The sequence below is a fragment of the Elephas maximus genome, chromosome 15 (assembly GCF_024166365.1).
Source record: "Elephas maximus indicus isolate mEleMax1 chromosome 15, mEleMax1 primary haplotype, whole genome shotgun sequence".
In the NCBI taxonomy this organism is placed as follows: domain Eukaryota; kingdom Metazoa; phylum Chordata; class Mammalia; order Proboscidea; family Elephantidae; genus Elephas; species Elephas maximus.
In genome coordinates this window covers 60,771,127-60,788,488 of record NC_064833.1, presented here as the reverse complement: position 1 = coordinate 60,788,488, position 17,362 = coordinate 60,771,127, and the positions used below count along the sequence as shown (strand labels likewise).

At 36.6% G+C, this 17,362-nt stretch overlaps 1 protein-coding gene across 1 annotated transcript in view; it reads right to left on the bottom strand.

Moving 5' to 3' along the window:
- The window catches only part of ZNF704 (zinc finger protein 704), a 301,875-nt gene that overhangs the window by 207,812 nt on the left and 76,701 nt on the right, over positions 1-17,362 (bottom strand). The window contains exon 2 of the mRNA XM_049854450.1: positions 17,115-17,356. Within this exon, the coding sequence (XP_049710407.1) occupies positions 17,115-17,356 (242 nt within the window). The remainder of the gene's footprint in view (positions 1-17,114; positions 17,357-17,362) is intronic.

The window sequence follows — 17,362 nt, the reverse complement described above, 5'->3', positions numbered from 1 at the left end:
ACAGGTAACCCTGCTGGTATTTGAAATACCAGTGGCACAGCTTCCAGCATCATAGCAACACGTGAGCCACCACAGTACAACAAACTGACAGATGGGTGGTGGCAAGATGTATAGAGGTGGTTATTTACTTTAAAACAAAATTTATTAAAATAGCAAGCACTTCTAGTGCACTTATGTTGTGATTGTCACTTGGCTATTTAAGGCGGTCTACCAAACCTCATTGCCATCGAGTCAATTCTGATTCACGTTAACCCTATAGGACAGAGTAGAACAGTCCCATAGTGTTTCCAAGGCTGCCATCTTTACAGAAGCAGACTGCCACATCTTTCTCTCCGTGTGGTGGACTTGAACCACAGACTTTTCATTTAACAGCCAAGTGTTTAACCACTGTGCAACCAGGACTTCTTAAATTGGTCTACATATAGCTCTTTATGAATATACTTACTGTGCATTTAAAGTTTGCTGAAAGCATGCAGGCCTTTGTTAGTTTTATTATTATTAAAAGCTCCGTAAATTCAACATGAATAAAACCAAACCCTTATTCCCCTCTATCCATATCAACTCTTTCTTTTGTATTACTTATTTTCTTGAACAGCATCACCACCCACTTTTGCCATCCCAATGCTCAAATCAGAATTTCTGCAGCCACTCTGAGAACCCTCTTCATCCTTCCTCAGCTCCCCATTACTCCATTCCCACCAAGCTCTACAAGCTAGGGCCTCACATAGCATAGATAGCCAGCCTTCTACCCTGCTGCTTTTGTCCTGGTTACAGATTCCACAATTATCTCTCTCAGATGTCTACATGTGTCTTCAGTGTCAAAGCTCATATACACTTTCTCTCTATAGCCCACCCCCATAGTATGCCAGATGTTTATTCTGAGTGCCAACCATGACATCACCCTAATACTCTCCATAACTTAGCAGATAAAAACTAGTTTTCAAAAGTATTCCAAGTTAGGCCCCTAATTCTCCAGCCTTTATATCTCTTTTTTTATATCTCTTAATTCTTCCTCACCCAGAATCTATAGAAGGGAATAAACATAAATCAGTATTTAAAAGAGGAATCAGTAACAGTTTACCTCAGTGACAAAATAAACTATTTGTACTTAAGGGGAAAAAAAAAAAAAAACCCATTGCCAAGTCGATTCCGACTCATTGTGACCCTACGGGGCACAGCAGAACTGCCTCATAGAGTTTCCAAGGAGTGGGCTAGTAGATTCTAACTGCTGGTTAGCAGCTGTAGCTTTTAACCACTGCACCACCGGGTTCTGTTTGTATTTAGGAGTCTTTTAAAAAAATAAAATAAAATTTGATATATTTATTACATTTCTAAACCTAACATAAATTTTACTCAGCATGTTTAAACTATTCTAAGGACAGCTATCATAGGGAACTTCAGACTGTCTGGTAACAGCCAAAAAGGCTCTCTCGAACTCTAGAAATAAAGCTGCTTTTATGTTTTCAAAGAAGCAGAGCTGTGACTATACTGATGTAACTTTTTTTTTTAGACGGAATTTAGACATTTCCATAACAATTATAATTGTACAACATATCACAACTGGGAGCCATTTTCCCCTGGGGGGACATGCTGGAATTATGCTGCAGATTTTTTCCAACTAAATATTTCCTGACTCACATGCTGGAAATGTCTCCCTCCCTACAGGTTTCTCCTTCCTTCCTCACTAACCCTTGACAGTTACTGCCAAAGAAAGCTACTCTTCTTCTACCTCTATCAGTGGACGTGAGGCAATCTCTTCAAGTGTGTTGGATGAGGGGAGAAAAGAGAACCTACTGCCTTCGGGATAAATAAGTTGGGCTGGAAATGCAACACTAACCTGTGCTATACTCAAGGGCTGCACAGTCCAGTACAGTCACCACTAGCTACACGTGGCTACTGGTCACTGGAGACGTGCCTGGTCCAAACTGAGATGTGCTGTTTGAGTAAAATACACACCGGGTTTCGAAGCCTTAGTATGCAAAAAGTATGCAAAAATACCTAATAACTTTTTATATTAACTACAGGTTCTAATAATGATATTTGGGATCTACTGGGTTAAATGAAATAGAGCATAAAATTAATTTCACCTGTTTCTTTTTCCTTTAACGCAGGTATTAGAAATTTTGAAATTTACATATGTGGTTCACATTAAATTTCTATCGGACAGTGCTGCTCAAATGTCATTCTGTTCAAATAAATGACCAACATTCTGCTTAACTATCATTTGTCTTTCTGTAATTAAACAGTATATTGGCAAGAGGAGGTGAGGGGTGGGAATCCAATTATTTCTACTGCTGTTTAAATTTTGAACAGGTGTTTTTATTATAAAGACAAAAAAAAGGTGTTGGATCTAATCTAAACATAATCCAACCCTGCAGAGGCAGCCTATGGCAAGGGCATGACAGAAGCAGAATGATGGCACTCCTGAACATTGAATTTTGGAACAATCCCATTTTTCCTACCTGCTAACAGGTGATTTAAGACACTGTAATCAGTAATGTTATCTCTACCTGCTTTTTGACTTCAGAAGTTAAATCCTAGGCAAGATGGGATCTGATTGTATACCCATGATACAATCTGTTTCATCAAGTCATAATATTAATTATAACTGTTTTTTTAATCATTTTCCTCTCTCTGTCCCACTACCCCTATGATTGTATTTGTGCTTCAGAAAGATCATTCTAATTGCTGTAAAGAGAAAAGAAAGCAGAGACAACCATTAGCTGCTAACCTGAATCACTGAAACAGGGGGAATGGATGGAATTGAATAAAGGTTTTCTGGAAAAGGTTAAAGTCTTTAGAGCTACTTTTTGGAGATTGCTTCAGTTAAGGAAAGTTCACAAATTATAAGGTATTCATATTTATTTTCCCTCCCAATATATTTGTTTTTAGATAGAAAATATTGCATAAGCTTAAGGTGATTGACCTTTTACTTTTTTTCCCCAGTAGTCTCATAATCGGCTATAGAGTTTATGGCCTGAAGTTTTGTTTTGTTTTGTTTTTTTAATACATTAAACATTTGCTCCAACAAGTGCTAGAACCCTGGAGATTTGGAAATAAAGATACCATTTCTGCCTTATGTCACTTAATTCCAAAATTGACACAGGAGGCTTTCCTATAAATGGTATATACTATATCAAAGACAAAGGAAAAAATGTAGACACTACCATTGAAAACAGTATTCAAATTAAGTTTAGAATATTCCATTGTATATGTGAGATATTGCTTGCAGCTCTGGTAATTTCTTAACCTTGAACTCAAAGGTCAGCAAATTTCTGAGGCTCTTTTAAATTATGTAATTCTCAAGACAGCATCCTATAAAGAGATGATTTTATTTTATCCAACAAGTGATAAATATGACATCACTATGTTTTAAAACCCTGAAAAACAAACAGTACCATATGGTTCCTTTTCTTCCAACCACAAACTAACAATCTGTAATATTCTAATAAACTGCTGTTAGATCTGAGAAATTTTTTTGGCCAATTATTTTTTTTCTTTTTTCCTTGTTACAATTGGTTTGCTAATAGCTTTCTTTAGCTGTAGAGTTATAATTAGAAGACAGTTACTACTTTGCATAATCAAATTGTAATTGCTGTTTGGGTGAAATCCAACCAATTTAAGCATCAGTACCTCAAAAAAAAAAAAAAAAAGTCTGGCAAAAACAGAATAACAAATACCATACTCTAATAATCCAAGTTATCCAGTAATGTTTGCCTAATCGTTGAACCTTTTTAGGGGGTTGGAGAGCAAGCAGTATTAGAACTATCAATGCATTTTAAGGCATCACAGTTGTAAATAAAAGTGAATTAATGTTCTCCAATAAACACTAATGGTAATGATAAGGAACAAAAAATCACTTGGGGTCAGAAGCCTACCTCTTAAGTCTCAGATCTGCTCCTGAGTGAGTCACTTAACATTTGTGAGTTTGTTTACTCATTTGCAAAATGGAAAATTATGAAACAGAACTATAAGACATTTGTCAATTTTTTTGGCTATCCAATGTCTGGAGAATTTCCTAACATATACATCTTTCACTTCAGAAGCCAAAATGCCCAATTGCAGGCATTAATTCTGTAGAATGAATAAATACAGCTGTGTTTCTAGCTGCCCACCTTCCATTTTCTGAGCCTGGTTATCCAATCTTTCCAGAACTCTGTGAGCTACTCAACAGTCTTTCAAAAACTCCTATCCTTTATTAAATCAGCCAGAGATATTTTCTGTTGCTTATACTCAAGAAACTCAGTTCTACCTCAAAAATATATCTCAAATCTGTCCACTTCTTTTCATCTCAACTGTGAGCAGCCTAGACCTAGCTACCATGATCTCTTTTCTCTGAAAAATGCAGTAGTTTCTGGACTGGTCTCCCTGCTTCCATTCTTGACCTCTTCCAAACCATTCTACACATAGCACTCAGAGTGATCTTTCAAAACATAAATGAAATGATGTTGTTATGGATTGAATTGTGTGCCCCCCCTCCAAAAAAAAAGAATGTCGATTTGGCGAGGCCATGATTTCCAGTATTGTGTTACTGTCCACCATTTTGTGATCCGATGTGATTTTCCTATGTGTTGTAAATCCTGCCTCTATGATGTTAATGAGGTAGGATTAGAGGTAGTTATGTTAATGAGGCAGGACTCAATCTACACAATTAGGTTGTATGTTGGGTCAATCTCTTTTCAGATATAAAAGAAAGAATCAAGCAGAGAGAAAAGGGACTGCATACCACCAAGAAAATAGTGTCAAGAGCAGAGTGTGTCCTTTGGACCTGGAGTCCCTGCACTGAGAAGCTACTAGACCAGGGGAAGACTGATGACAAGGATCTTCCTCCAGAACCAACACAGACAGTGTCATGGATTGAACTGTGTCTCCCCAAAATATCTGTCAACTTGGCTAGGTCATGATTCCCTTGTATGATTGTCCACCATTTTATGTGATTTTCCTATATGCTGTAAATACTATCACTATGATGTAATAAGATAGATTAGTGGCACTTATACTGATGAGATCTACAAGATTAGATAGTCTCAAGCCAAACTCTTCTGAGATACAAAAGAGAGAAGTGCGCAGAGACAGGGGGACCTCATACCACCAAGAAAGAAGTGCCAGGAGCAGAGTGTGTCCTTTGGAACTGAGGTTCCTGTGCTGAGATGCTCCCAGACCAAGGGAAGACTGGTGATGAGGACCTCCCTCCAGAGCTGACAGAGAAAGCCTTCCCCTGGAGCCAGCACCCTGAATTTGGACTTGTAGCCTACTAGACTGTGAGAGAATAAATTGCTCTTTGTCAAAGCCATCCACTTGTCATATTTCTGTTATAGTAGCCCTAGATGACCAAGACAGACAGAAAGCCTTCCCCTGGAGCTGGCGCCCTGAATTCAGACTTCTAGCCTATTAGACTGTGAGAGAGTAAATTTCTATTTGTTAAAGCCATCCACTTGTGGTATTCCTGTTATAGCAGCACTAGATAACTAAGCCACATGTCATTCACCTCCTTAAAATCCTTTAAAAGCTTCTTATTGACTTTCAATTAAAAAAAAATTAAAGAATCTTTAACATAATCTATAAAGTTCAATATTATCTGGCTCTTGTCCACCTTTCTAATCTCATCTCTTGTTGTTCCCCATGCTGGTCTTCTTTCCTTATCTCAGGACTTTCATGGTTCTCTCTACCAACCTAAAATGTTTTTCTCCCAAGTCAATGAGGCTAACTCTTCCTCATCCTCCAGGTCTTGGCTAAAATGTCCTTTCCTATTAGAGGCTTTTCCCTATGCATCAATCTAAAGTAAGTCTTCCGCAGATGATCCTCATAATATCCTGTACGTTCCACCTGCTAAAATTACTAGAATTTATAATTACGTTTGTGTTACTGTTTAGAATCTCTCCTCAATTCTTTGAGGACAAGGACTATGTCTAATTTATTCTACCCTGTATTCCAATATCTGGCATACAAAATCCATTTAGTTAATAAATATGCTGGATAAGTGAAACAGTAAAATGGCCTTCTTGTGATGGAACATGAGTAGGCATTTCACTAGATCGCTCTTATTTATATCATCTTCTTGGTCTTTTTGGAACTGAATAACATGGCACCATTTGTATTCACTAAAAATTTATCTGTGTATGTAGTTCTTAATAGATGTCATCCACAAACTAATGGAACAGTATATAATTAGTTTTTGTTCGTTATAAACCAATTAATAGAGTTAAAGTCAGAAGGTCATGATTACGTTTTTACTGAGTCTATAATGAGAAATAAGTACCCATTAATTGTCCAACAATGTTAAGCAAGAAACTTTTTTCTAAACAGTTTAAGACCCTTAGAAACAGGAAGGAGGAGAGAGGAAAGGAAGAGCGGTTACCATTAATCTCAGCACCACTATTCGTAACAGACCCAAAGTAGAAACAACCCAAATATTTATCAATTAATGACTAGATAAATAAAGTGTAGTATAACAATAGAATGGAATATTATTCAGCAATAAAAATAAGTTACTGATACATGCTATATACGTAGACAAACCTTGAAAACCTTATGCTAACTCAAAAAAGCCAGACACAAAAGACCATATGTTGTATGATTCCATCTACATGAAAAGTGCAGAATAGACAAATCTATGCCGATACCAAATAGATTAGTGGTTGCCTAGGGCTGGAAGGTTGGGGGAGAATGGGGAGTGACTGCTAATGGGTAAGAAGGTTTTCAGGGAGGTGGTGAAAATGTTCTAAAAGTGATTGTGGTGATGGTTGCACAACTCTGCGAATATACTAAAAACATTTCAGTAGATGAATTGTATTATGTGTATATTATACCTCCATAAAAATATTTTAAAATGGATAAATACCTATATAAAGGAAAATAAATAAGTGTAATATGCGTATTATAACATACAGAAAAGCAAAGTATATGACAACAATGGTACAAAAGACAGAAGGGGGAATGGAAGAGTACAATTGTGAGGTTCTTATATATAAAGTGGTATCATATTATTTGTATCACCCTTTAAGTTGGAGCCCTGGTGGCACAGTAGTTAAGAGCTTGGCTGTTAACCAAAAGGTTGGCACTTTGAATCCACCATATGGATTCAAACCCTATGGGGCAGTTGTACTCTATCCTATAGGGTCACTCTGAGTTGGAATTGACTTGATGGCAATGGGTTAAGTGTAACAAGGTAAAGCATCATACTGTAAACTCTAAAGCAACTATAAAAAAAATCAAATTTAGCTAATATGACAATAAAAAAAACTAAACTCGTTGCCCTCATGTTGATTCTGACTCATAGTAACCCTGTAGCACAGAGTAGAACTGCCCTACAAGGTTTCCAAGGAGTACCTGGTGGATTCGAACTGCTGACCTTTTAGTTAGCAGCTGTAGCTCTTAACCACTATACCACCAGGATTTCCAGGTAAAATGAAAGATAAAAATACTCAACCCAAAAGAAGGCAAGAAAAGAGGGATGAAAAAGAGCAAAGAACAGAAGTGAAAAAGAAACCAAATAACAAGATAATAAATGTATATGAAACATATCAATAACTACATTAAATGTAAATGGCCTAAATACACCAATTATAAGGCAGTGATTGTCTGATTGGATTAAGAAAAAAACAAGCAAGGCTGAATTATTCTGTCTACAAGAAACTAATGTTAGATATAAGGACACAAACAGGTTAAAAATAAAAAGATAGAAAGTGATACACCAGGCAAATACTAAGATTAAGACAGATAAGGCAGCTATATTAATAACAGAAAAAGACAGACTTCAGAATAAATCAGATTACCAAGGATAAAGGGGGACATTTTATAATAATAATAATAAAGAGATCAATTCATCAAGAACACATACCAATTCTAAAATTCATAAAGCAAAACCTAACAAAACTGAAAAGAGAAACATATAGGCAAAATCGGTAAGCAAGCAGACAAAAAACTCAGTAACTATACAGAAGTCTTGAATAACACTATTAACCAGCTTGACCTAATTGACATTTACAGAACACATCACCCAACAACAGCACAATATACATTCTTTTTAAGGGCATGTGGAACATTCACCAAATTTGGCCATATTCTGAGCCATAAAACAAGTCTTAATGAATGTAAAAGGGATGAAATAATATATATTCTCTGAATACAGAAGAATTAAACTAGAAATTAATAAAAGAGAACTATTTTTTTCTTCAAATATTTGGAAATCAAACAATATACTTCTAAAAAATTAATGGGGGAAATGAAATCAGGAGGAAAATTAGAAAATATTTCAAAGTGAATGAGATGAAAAAATAACCTAACAAAATATGGGAAGGGCAAGTAAGACAACGCTTACAAGAAAATGTATAGCTTTAGATGTTTATAATAATAAAGGTCTAAAATCAATGAACTAAAATTCTATCTTCAGCAGCTAGAAAAAGAAGAGGAAATTATACTCAAAATAAGTAAAGAAAGAAAATAAGATAAAAAGAACTCGATGAAATAGAAAATGGATAAACAATAGGGAAAAAAAATGTAAACAAAAGTTGGCTCTTTGTCAAGAGACATACAATTGATAAACCCCTAGCCAGACTGTTCAGGGGGAAAAAAAAAAAAAAAGACACAATGACCAATAAAAGAAATGAGTCAGGAAATGTTACTACAGAACCTACAGATACTAAAAAAAATAAGGAAATATAATGAAAACTTCATGCTAACACATCAGGTAACTTAAATAAAATAGATAACATTTTTGAAAGACATAAAATTACAAAAAGCAACTCAAGAAGAAAGCAAAAACAAAACAACAACCAAAATAAATAACAGTTGCTGCTGAGTCAATTGCAACTCATAGCGACCCTATAGGACAGAGTAGAACTGCCCTATACCAATTTTAAAAATTGAATCTGTGATTAAAAACACTTGGATAAAGAAAACTCCAGGCCCAAATGGCTTCACTGGTGAACCTATCTTTTAAGAGAAAGATTAGTTCTAAAACAAACTCAGAAAACAGAGTAGGAGGGAATATTTCCCAACTCATTTTATGACATCACCATTAAACTGACACCGAAACCAGATAGATTATAAGAAAATAAAATGACAGATCAGTGGATGGAAATAATGGATCCTTAACAGAATTTTAAGGAAAATCAACCCTTCAGTATATAAGGGAATTTTAGCTCAGGAATCCAAAGTTTACTTAATGTTCAAATACCAATCAATGTAATTCAATATATTAAAATAAAGGAGCATACGATCATGTGAATGCAGAAAAAATATCTTCCAATATACAATACCTACTGATGATAAACCTCTCAGCATATTACAAATAAAAGCATAATTTCTCACTTTCATTAAGAAAAAAAAACCTACAGCTATCATCATTCTTACAAGGCAAGGATGTCCACTCTTGCCACTTATATTCAGTATTGCACTGGAGGCCCAGGCCATTACAAAAAAGTAAAAATAAATCTTAAAGAAAATACTAATGAGAAAGGAAATTAGTGGGTTGTTTTAATTTGCAGGTAAAGTGATGATTTATGTAGAACTTCCCAAGGAATTCATCAACCTTGCTAGAGTTTAGCAAGGTTTCAGGATACATGGTGAAAACACAAGAGTCAATTTTATTTCTCACCAGCAATGATTTTGAAACTGAAATTTAAAATACCATTTACATTAGTTTCTAAAAATATATTTAGGAATAAGTTTAACAAAATAAGTGCAAGACCTATGTATGCAATGAAAAGTTACAAAACACTACAGAGAGGAAGTAAAGACCTAAATAAATGGAAAGACATATGTTTATAGATTGGAAGACTCAATATTTTTAAATACCAATTCGTCCCAAATTGAAGACGGGTGCAATGCAATACCAATCAAAATTCCAACAGGCTTTTTTGGGGGTAGAAATTGGTAAAATAATCTAAAATTTATATGGAAATCCAACAGATCTAGAACAGTTAAAGTCTGAAAAGAGGAACAAAGTTGGAGGACTCACACTATGTAATTTCTAGACTTACTGTATCTATTAGCAATCAAGAAAGTGATGTACTGGTGTAAAAATAGACATATAGATCAGTATCAGAACTTATATAGCCAGTTGATTTTCCAAAAGAGATTGGGAGACCTTTAAACCTTAAACCAAAACTATACCACACCCAGTACCATTTCCAGCTCTTTCCTACAACCACCTACAGTTAAAATAAATGGAAAATTTCTCCTCCTAAACTGACTCTCCTGAGTCCTTTAGGTTGTCTTTTCTGACATAGTTTTTCCATCATCTCCAGTTACCCACCCAGTCAGTTCAAAGACGTAAACTAATATTTCTTGAACTGTGAAAGGTCTTGGTGTTACCAACTACATTCAACCAAGTCAAGTCAAAAGAAGTCTCATGTCATTGGCCAGCTTGGTACACATTCCAAGAACTCATCGGTTCCTTCCAACTGCTCCGACAACTTACATTCCTGGCCAGCCTGTAAATTCTCTAGCCTGGGTCTCAAATCTTTTTTTCTTCCTCCCCAAATTTCCACCACTAGGCTGAGCCTAAGTCACTTTTAATCTCGGCCCAGGCTCATCAGCTTTTTTCACATGAGGCTGAAATTATAGTCTTGGCTACTGAACCACTGAGCTCTGCCCATAGGAAATCTCTGACTGGCCTTTGTCTCAGTTACTGACCTTCAGTCTCTTGTTAATTTTTCAAGCCAAACTACAGTATTGGAATTCCACTCTGACTCTACTCTCCAAGAGTTCACAGTCCAAACTCTTTATATTCCCGTCCTTATTTAAAGGCTGTTTTCCTCAACTTGTCATAAGGATCAATTCAGCAGTATTTTCTCCTAGAGAACAAAGAATGTTTAAGATTACATATTTATAATTAATAACTTGTATTCTCAATTCACAATCTCTTTTGTAGGAGGGCATGTTTTATCTTTTATAACCAGGCATTAATAAATTAATAAGTGGAGAAATCTCTAGAGCTAGTTCAGTCCTTTAAAGATTTTGTGGTCACCATTGTTGACACTGACACTTGTAGTTCTCATTAACCCCAGCCCAAATTACAGGTCCCCAACAGTCCTTAAAGTTGGGAAGAATTTTTCTTTTTGTTAATTTTAGATCTTTAGCTTCAAAGAAAAACCTTTCTTACCTTCTTTCTCTCATTCTTGTTACCTTTTGCTCTTGTTTTCTGTCTAGTTTCTTCCACTGAAACACTTGCAACAATTTCAGGAATATTTTGAGTACTTCCACTGTATAATGCACTAACCCTCCTCCTTCCTCCACCAAAAAAAGGAATAACTGATTCTTCCCAAAATCAATCAAATAATATCCCAAGAGTACATAGATTCTCCTAGGTTAAGATTTGTCCCTACCAACTCCAGGCAACTCAGAGAAGAGAGCTTGGGTTTCTTTTCCCTTATGACTCAAAAGAATTAATCCTGGGACCCTGACCTATAATCAGTTGCCATTTTTCATAGGAAGCTTTGGGGGCCTCTTAAAAAACTTAAGATTCCAGTTGGTCTGCACTGATATCTCAGAGCTCCCAAAGGGCAGGAAAATTAGGCCCCTACATCAAACCTACACTGCATATGGCACTTTTATACATAAAGACTAATGTGGTGGGCCAGAGGCAGCCATGAAAATGTGTCTCACAGACCTCCAAGGATAGGAAGCAGCCACCAAGGGCCCAGCTGCTGTCTCTGAAACCCTCTGATGCATTTGTCTGAGACCACAATTCCCACACACTATTCCCAACCAATGACCAAGTGCAGGCCAGATCTAGGAGGCTAGGACTCGGCTGGAAGACTCCTGATGGGCCTGCAGTACCTTCCATAGACTGTAGTGGTCTAGGGTAGGTATGGCCATCCAACCTTCCCTCTTTTCCTCCCTGGGGCTCAGATTTGCATAAGGGTCTGATCTCTCCCAGCTTCCCTGGCTCCCTCCCCTTTTCCTCTTATAATTGTTTCTCCCAATGTTTGCTTGTTTAATCCTGTCTCAGCGTCTGCTTCTCAGATGACCCAGACTAACACATCGGTATTAACTACTTAAATTTTTAGTTTTCCAAAACTAACAACTTTTAAAGGGGTTCTCAGAAAATGGCTAAGTGGGGACTTTGTAATATAGATCTCAGATATAGTTCCTCCTCCTTAGTTCCATTTACCCTTCTTTTGAAGAACTTACCAATAAAAGAAAATTGGGCATTTAAACATATTTATCAAATTAATAGGTTTCTTAATACTGGGAGCTTCTTTAGTTACAAATCCATCCAGTTCTACTGAGAAGGGAACAAATTAGGAACTGTAACTTGAAATTAGCTACTTAAGAGTCTATGTCTCAAATTAGACTATGAGCTTCTGGAGGATTGAGACCCCCATCTCATTCATTTCGTTATTGAATAATGGGTTCAGAGCAGGTACTCAATACACATCTGTTGAAGTGAGGCAAAGGAAATGAAATTAGTGATGCTCAACCATGGTGCGCTATAGATTAGTTGGGGTGGAGAGGTGCTGACCTCTCTGGGGATATGAAAAAGTATATTCAGTATAACTATTGCCTTCATTCATTAACAACCTGCATTATGCAGACGACACAACCTTGCTTGCTGAAAGTGAAGAAGACTTGAAGCACTAACTGATGAAGACCAAAGACCACAGCCTTCAGTATAGATTATACCTCAACATAAAGAAAACAAAAATCCTCACAACCGGACCAATAAGCAACATCATGATAAATGGAGAAAAGATTAAGGTTGTCAAGGATTTCATTTTACTTGGGTCCACAATCAATACCTGTCTTAGGCCGGGTTCTCTAGAGAAGCAAAACCAGTAAAGTGTATAAATATATATATAGATTTATATCAAGGAAACGGCTCACACAGTTGTAGAGACTGAAACGTCCCAGGTCTGTGTATCAGGATAGAGGCTTCTCTCAATTCACGTAGCTGAAGGGATTGGTGAACCCAATACTGGCAGGTCAGAGTGTGGGGCTCCCACTCTCAGGCTGTGAAGATTGATGAATTCAAGATCTGCAGATAAGCTGATAGCTCAAGTCCCAAGAGCCAGAGGTCAGATGAACAGAAGGCAGCATGGGATCCAGAATGAGCAAAAACACCAGAACACCAGCTTATATTTGGATGCAGGCCACACCCCTAAGGAAACTACCTTTCAACTGATTGGCTACTCACAGCATATTCAATCAAGGGAGTGATCACATATAAGCACTGAGAATCACAGCCCAGCCAAGGTGACACACAATCTTAACCATCACAATACCCATGGAAGCAGCAGTCAAGAAATCAAAAGACACATTGCATTGGGCAAATCTGCTGCAAAAGATCTCCTTAAAGTGTTAAAAAGCAAAAATGTCACCTTGAAGAATAAGGCGAGCCTGCCCCAAGCCATGGTCTTTTCAATTGCCTCATATGCATGTGAAAGCTGGACAATGAATAAGGAAGACCAAAGAAGAAGTAACGCCTTTGAATTGTGATGGTGGACAAGCATACTGAATACACCATTTACTGCCAAAAGAACAAACAAATTTGTCTTGGAAAAAGTACAACCAGAATGCTCCTTGGAAGCAAGGATGGTGAGACAGAATCTCACATCCTTTGGACATGTCAGGAGGGATCAGACCCTGGAGAAGGACATCATGCTTGGTAAAGTAGAGGGTCAGCCAAAAAGAGAAAGATCCTCAACAAGATAGATCGCCACAGTGGCTGCAACAACGGGCTCAAGCACAGCAACAATTGTGAGGATGGCTCAGGACCAGGCAGTGTCTCGTTGTGCTATGCATAGGGTGGCTATGAGTCGGAACTGACTCGATGGCACGGGACAACAATATTGCCTTCACTACACAAACCACAGAGAGTAAACTTCCAAGTTCCATTTTACAATCAACAAAATCTTCTTGGCTGTAGTGGGAATAAGCAAAAGGCAAAGTGAGAAGGTATTATAGGGGAATTGATTTTAAAATGTTGAGGAACTCTACACCAGTGATACGCTAAAATGGTTATCCTGCCTCTCTAAGAACTGTTCGATATTTAAAGTCTGGATATAGGAGAACAAATTGCAATAATCATGCAGAAAAATACAGACTACATTTCCTTATTCCAATTTATTTCACTATATTGTAGATTTACCCAAACTTCCTTATTTAAATATTATCAACAGATATATTTCTTCTTAAACAAAAGAAAAATTCCATCTCTTCCTATCATGTCAAGTAAGGAGTTTCTTTAAAACAAGATACTGATGTAGTTCGATGATAGTGGAGAGTTTACACTTATTAAATAACTTGGTAACAATAAATGGAAATAGACCAGAAAGAGATGGAGAGCTAGATGATTATATGCCATAATTTCTGAAGATTTTAATATAAAAAGGAGCAATTTATTTCACCAACTGCTGGCATATTTTTGATGAAAAAATTCTTACTATAGCAATGAAAACAAGTGTATTAGTGGAGACTTCAAACAAGGAGGCTTTAATCAGTAATGGATTAACAAATAGATTAACAAATCTGAATTATACCTTGCCATGGGGAGAACTTTTGCTATACATTAATGGATTTAAAACTTAATTTTCCCACATTGTTTAAGAACACCACAACAACACTGGCTTGACTCGTTTCTTTTAAGTACAATCGGTGAATTTGAGAAGGTAGAAAAAAATCTCACGTGCCAGAGTTAGAAAAGCAAAAACATTTTTATTCCTCCCCTTTTGATTGTTATTCCCAGCAACTACTGTGAGCGGGGTGAAATTACAGAATAATGGTATCTAAAACAACCTATGGCAATTTGAAGTGATTATTTTCAGGCCTTTTAACAGATAAAATAGTCTATTGAAAGTTTCATGTAAAGTACGTACTATAGAATTGCAAGTTGGCATTGAACTATCTGACTCTGTGAAGTGCGACTCTGTGAAGTGCCCTACAAGCTTGGGAAGAAAATAAAAGTATGGTTCTTCACATTCCAAATGGTTAATGTGTCAGTATGCTTATCGGTCAACCAAACAACAGATATGTACTGAGATGTCTACTAGGTTCAGGGCATGATAAAACATTTTATAATATTTCAGCAATAAGCCCCCAGCAAAAGGAACTAGTCCTAAAAAACATACTTTATATGAAAAAATTAGAAGAGCAAATAATTCTAAATCATTAAACAGAAGTAATGAAGATATGAACATTTTCAATTAAAGGTTAAGGAAAACAAAAAGGCCTATAATTTTAGATAGTCTGACAAATTTGGTAGCAGGGTAGAATAATATGTAATTTTCTAGAGATGATACTTCTAATTTAATATAGAAATAAAATTCTGATTACAAAAAATGAATAGCTGAAAAAGAAAAATTTCTTTCTTTTCCAATGTTATTGTTTCCCAAGTTTGCTATTGGAAAACGCTCCAGCAAATACAGGACTTCTCAAACAATTGCTTATAAATTTTCATTATAAATATTTTTGGTAACAAAATATTCAAAGTAAGCAAGCTTTCATGCTATAGTATTTCTTTTCTATCCTTTATTCAGGAAATATTTATTGAGCCCTTATTATCTACCAAGCGTGAAAAAGAAACGTAGAACCTCGAAATGTTTTATTCTGTACACGTAAGGTTGTGATGAATCAGAGCTTACTTAACAGAAACTGACAGCAACAAAAATACCAAGCACTGTTCTAGTGCTAGGGATACAGCACGAACAAAATGAACTAAAATCCCTGCCTGCATGGGGCTTACATTTTAGGTTAGAAATTATAAGCAAGAAAATATGTAAAAGGTCTAGTATGTATGTTCTGCCATTCTATTGTCACGCTGCCATAATATTGTTACAGGATGATATTTAAACAAAATTGTAATGTGATAAAAATCTGTTGATATTTCAGATAAGCTTTTATCCTGGCCAAGTTCTGTGGTAGATCTGTTTAAAAAGGATTGCCTTGATATAAACCAGGGATTAGCAAACTTTGTCTGTCATGGGTCAGGTTTAAGTATTTCAGGCTTCATAGACCACCTACTGGGCCAATAAACAACATCGTGATAAATAGTGAAAAAACTGAAGTTGTTAACAATTTCATCCTACTTAGATCCACATTCAACGCCCATGGAAGCAGCAGACAAGAAATCAAACAACATATTGCATCAGGCAAACCCGCTGCAAAAGACCTCTTTCAAATCTTAAAAAGCAAAGATGTCACTTGATGACTGAGGTGCAATTGACCCAAGCCATGGTATTTTCAATCTCCTCAACAATGAAAAAAGAAGACCAAAGAAAAACTGACACATTTGAATTACGGTGTTGGTGAAGAATAATGAACGTACTGTGGACTGCCAGAAGAACAAACAAATCAGTCTTGGACGAAATAGAGCCAGACTGCTCCACAAAAGTGAGTATGTTGACACTTGGTCTTGCTTACGTTGGACATGCCATTAGGAAAGACCAATCACTAGAAAAGGACATCATGTTTGGTAAAGGGGGGGTCGGCAAAAACGAGGGAAAGGCTTAATGAGACGCACTGACACAAGAGCCTCAACAATGGACTCTCACATACCAACAAGCATGAAGATGGCACAGGACAAAGCAATGTTTTGTTTTATTATACACAAGAGCTCCATGAGCTGGAGTCGACTCGACTCGACTCGACAGCAACTTACAGCAACAGGCCACCTAGAGTCTGTGTGGCATATTTTTTCATTTTTTGAAAATCTTTTAAAAGCATAAAGCCATTCTTAGCTCACAGGCCATACGAAAACAGGCCAAAGATCAAATTTGACCCGCAGGTTGTATTTGCCAACCCCTGACAGAAAGACCTGAGTATACTTGCATTTAAGTGGCTATGTACAGTCCTACATTTCATGTTTCTTCCTTTTTTAAAAAATCTCCTTTCTCTTTATTATTCATTTACCAAAAACTAATAAAACATTCTTTTCTAAAGCTACAGTAGTTACAACTACAGGAGCTTCAAAGCTCTGAAAGCAGAGCCACCTGCTGTAGTTCACACAAGCAACAGAAGAAAATTCTTGGCCAAAAAAACCCCTCTTTAAAAAAAAAAAAAAAATTTTTTTTTTTTTTAGTCTATATACTGAAGAGAGGTATGGCAAAGATTCTGCATGCTCTCCACCCACTTATGGCGACAAACACATACACGGTCTAGTTTTCTCTTACCTTGCTGGAGGAACATCAATGTTTGAAGAAACAACTTTTCGTTTTTGCTCAAGAAGACAGATGGAGCGAGTGTTTTCTTTTTCATGGTCAAGGACTCGGCTAGATTTTTTGGTGTCTGCTGTTTTCACATCTTCCTCCATGGCCAAGGGGAACAAGTGTTGATGAGACATTTTTTTACTTGAGTCACGTTTTAAGTCCTCTGATTGAAACGTGAAGGTCATGTCCCGCTTAATGCTCCCTGCCTGTAA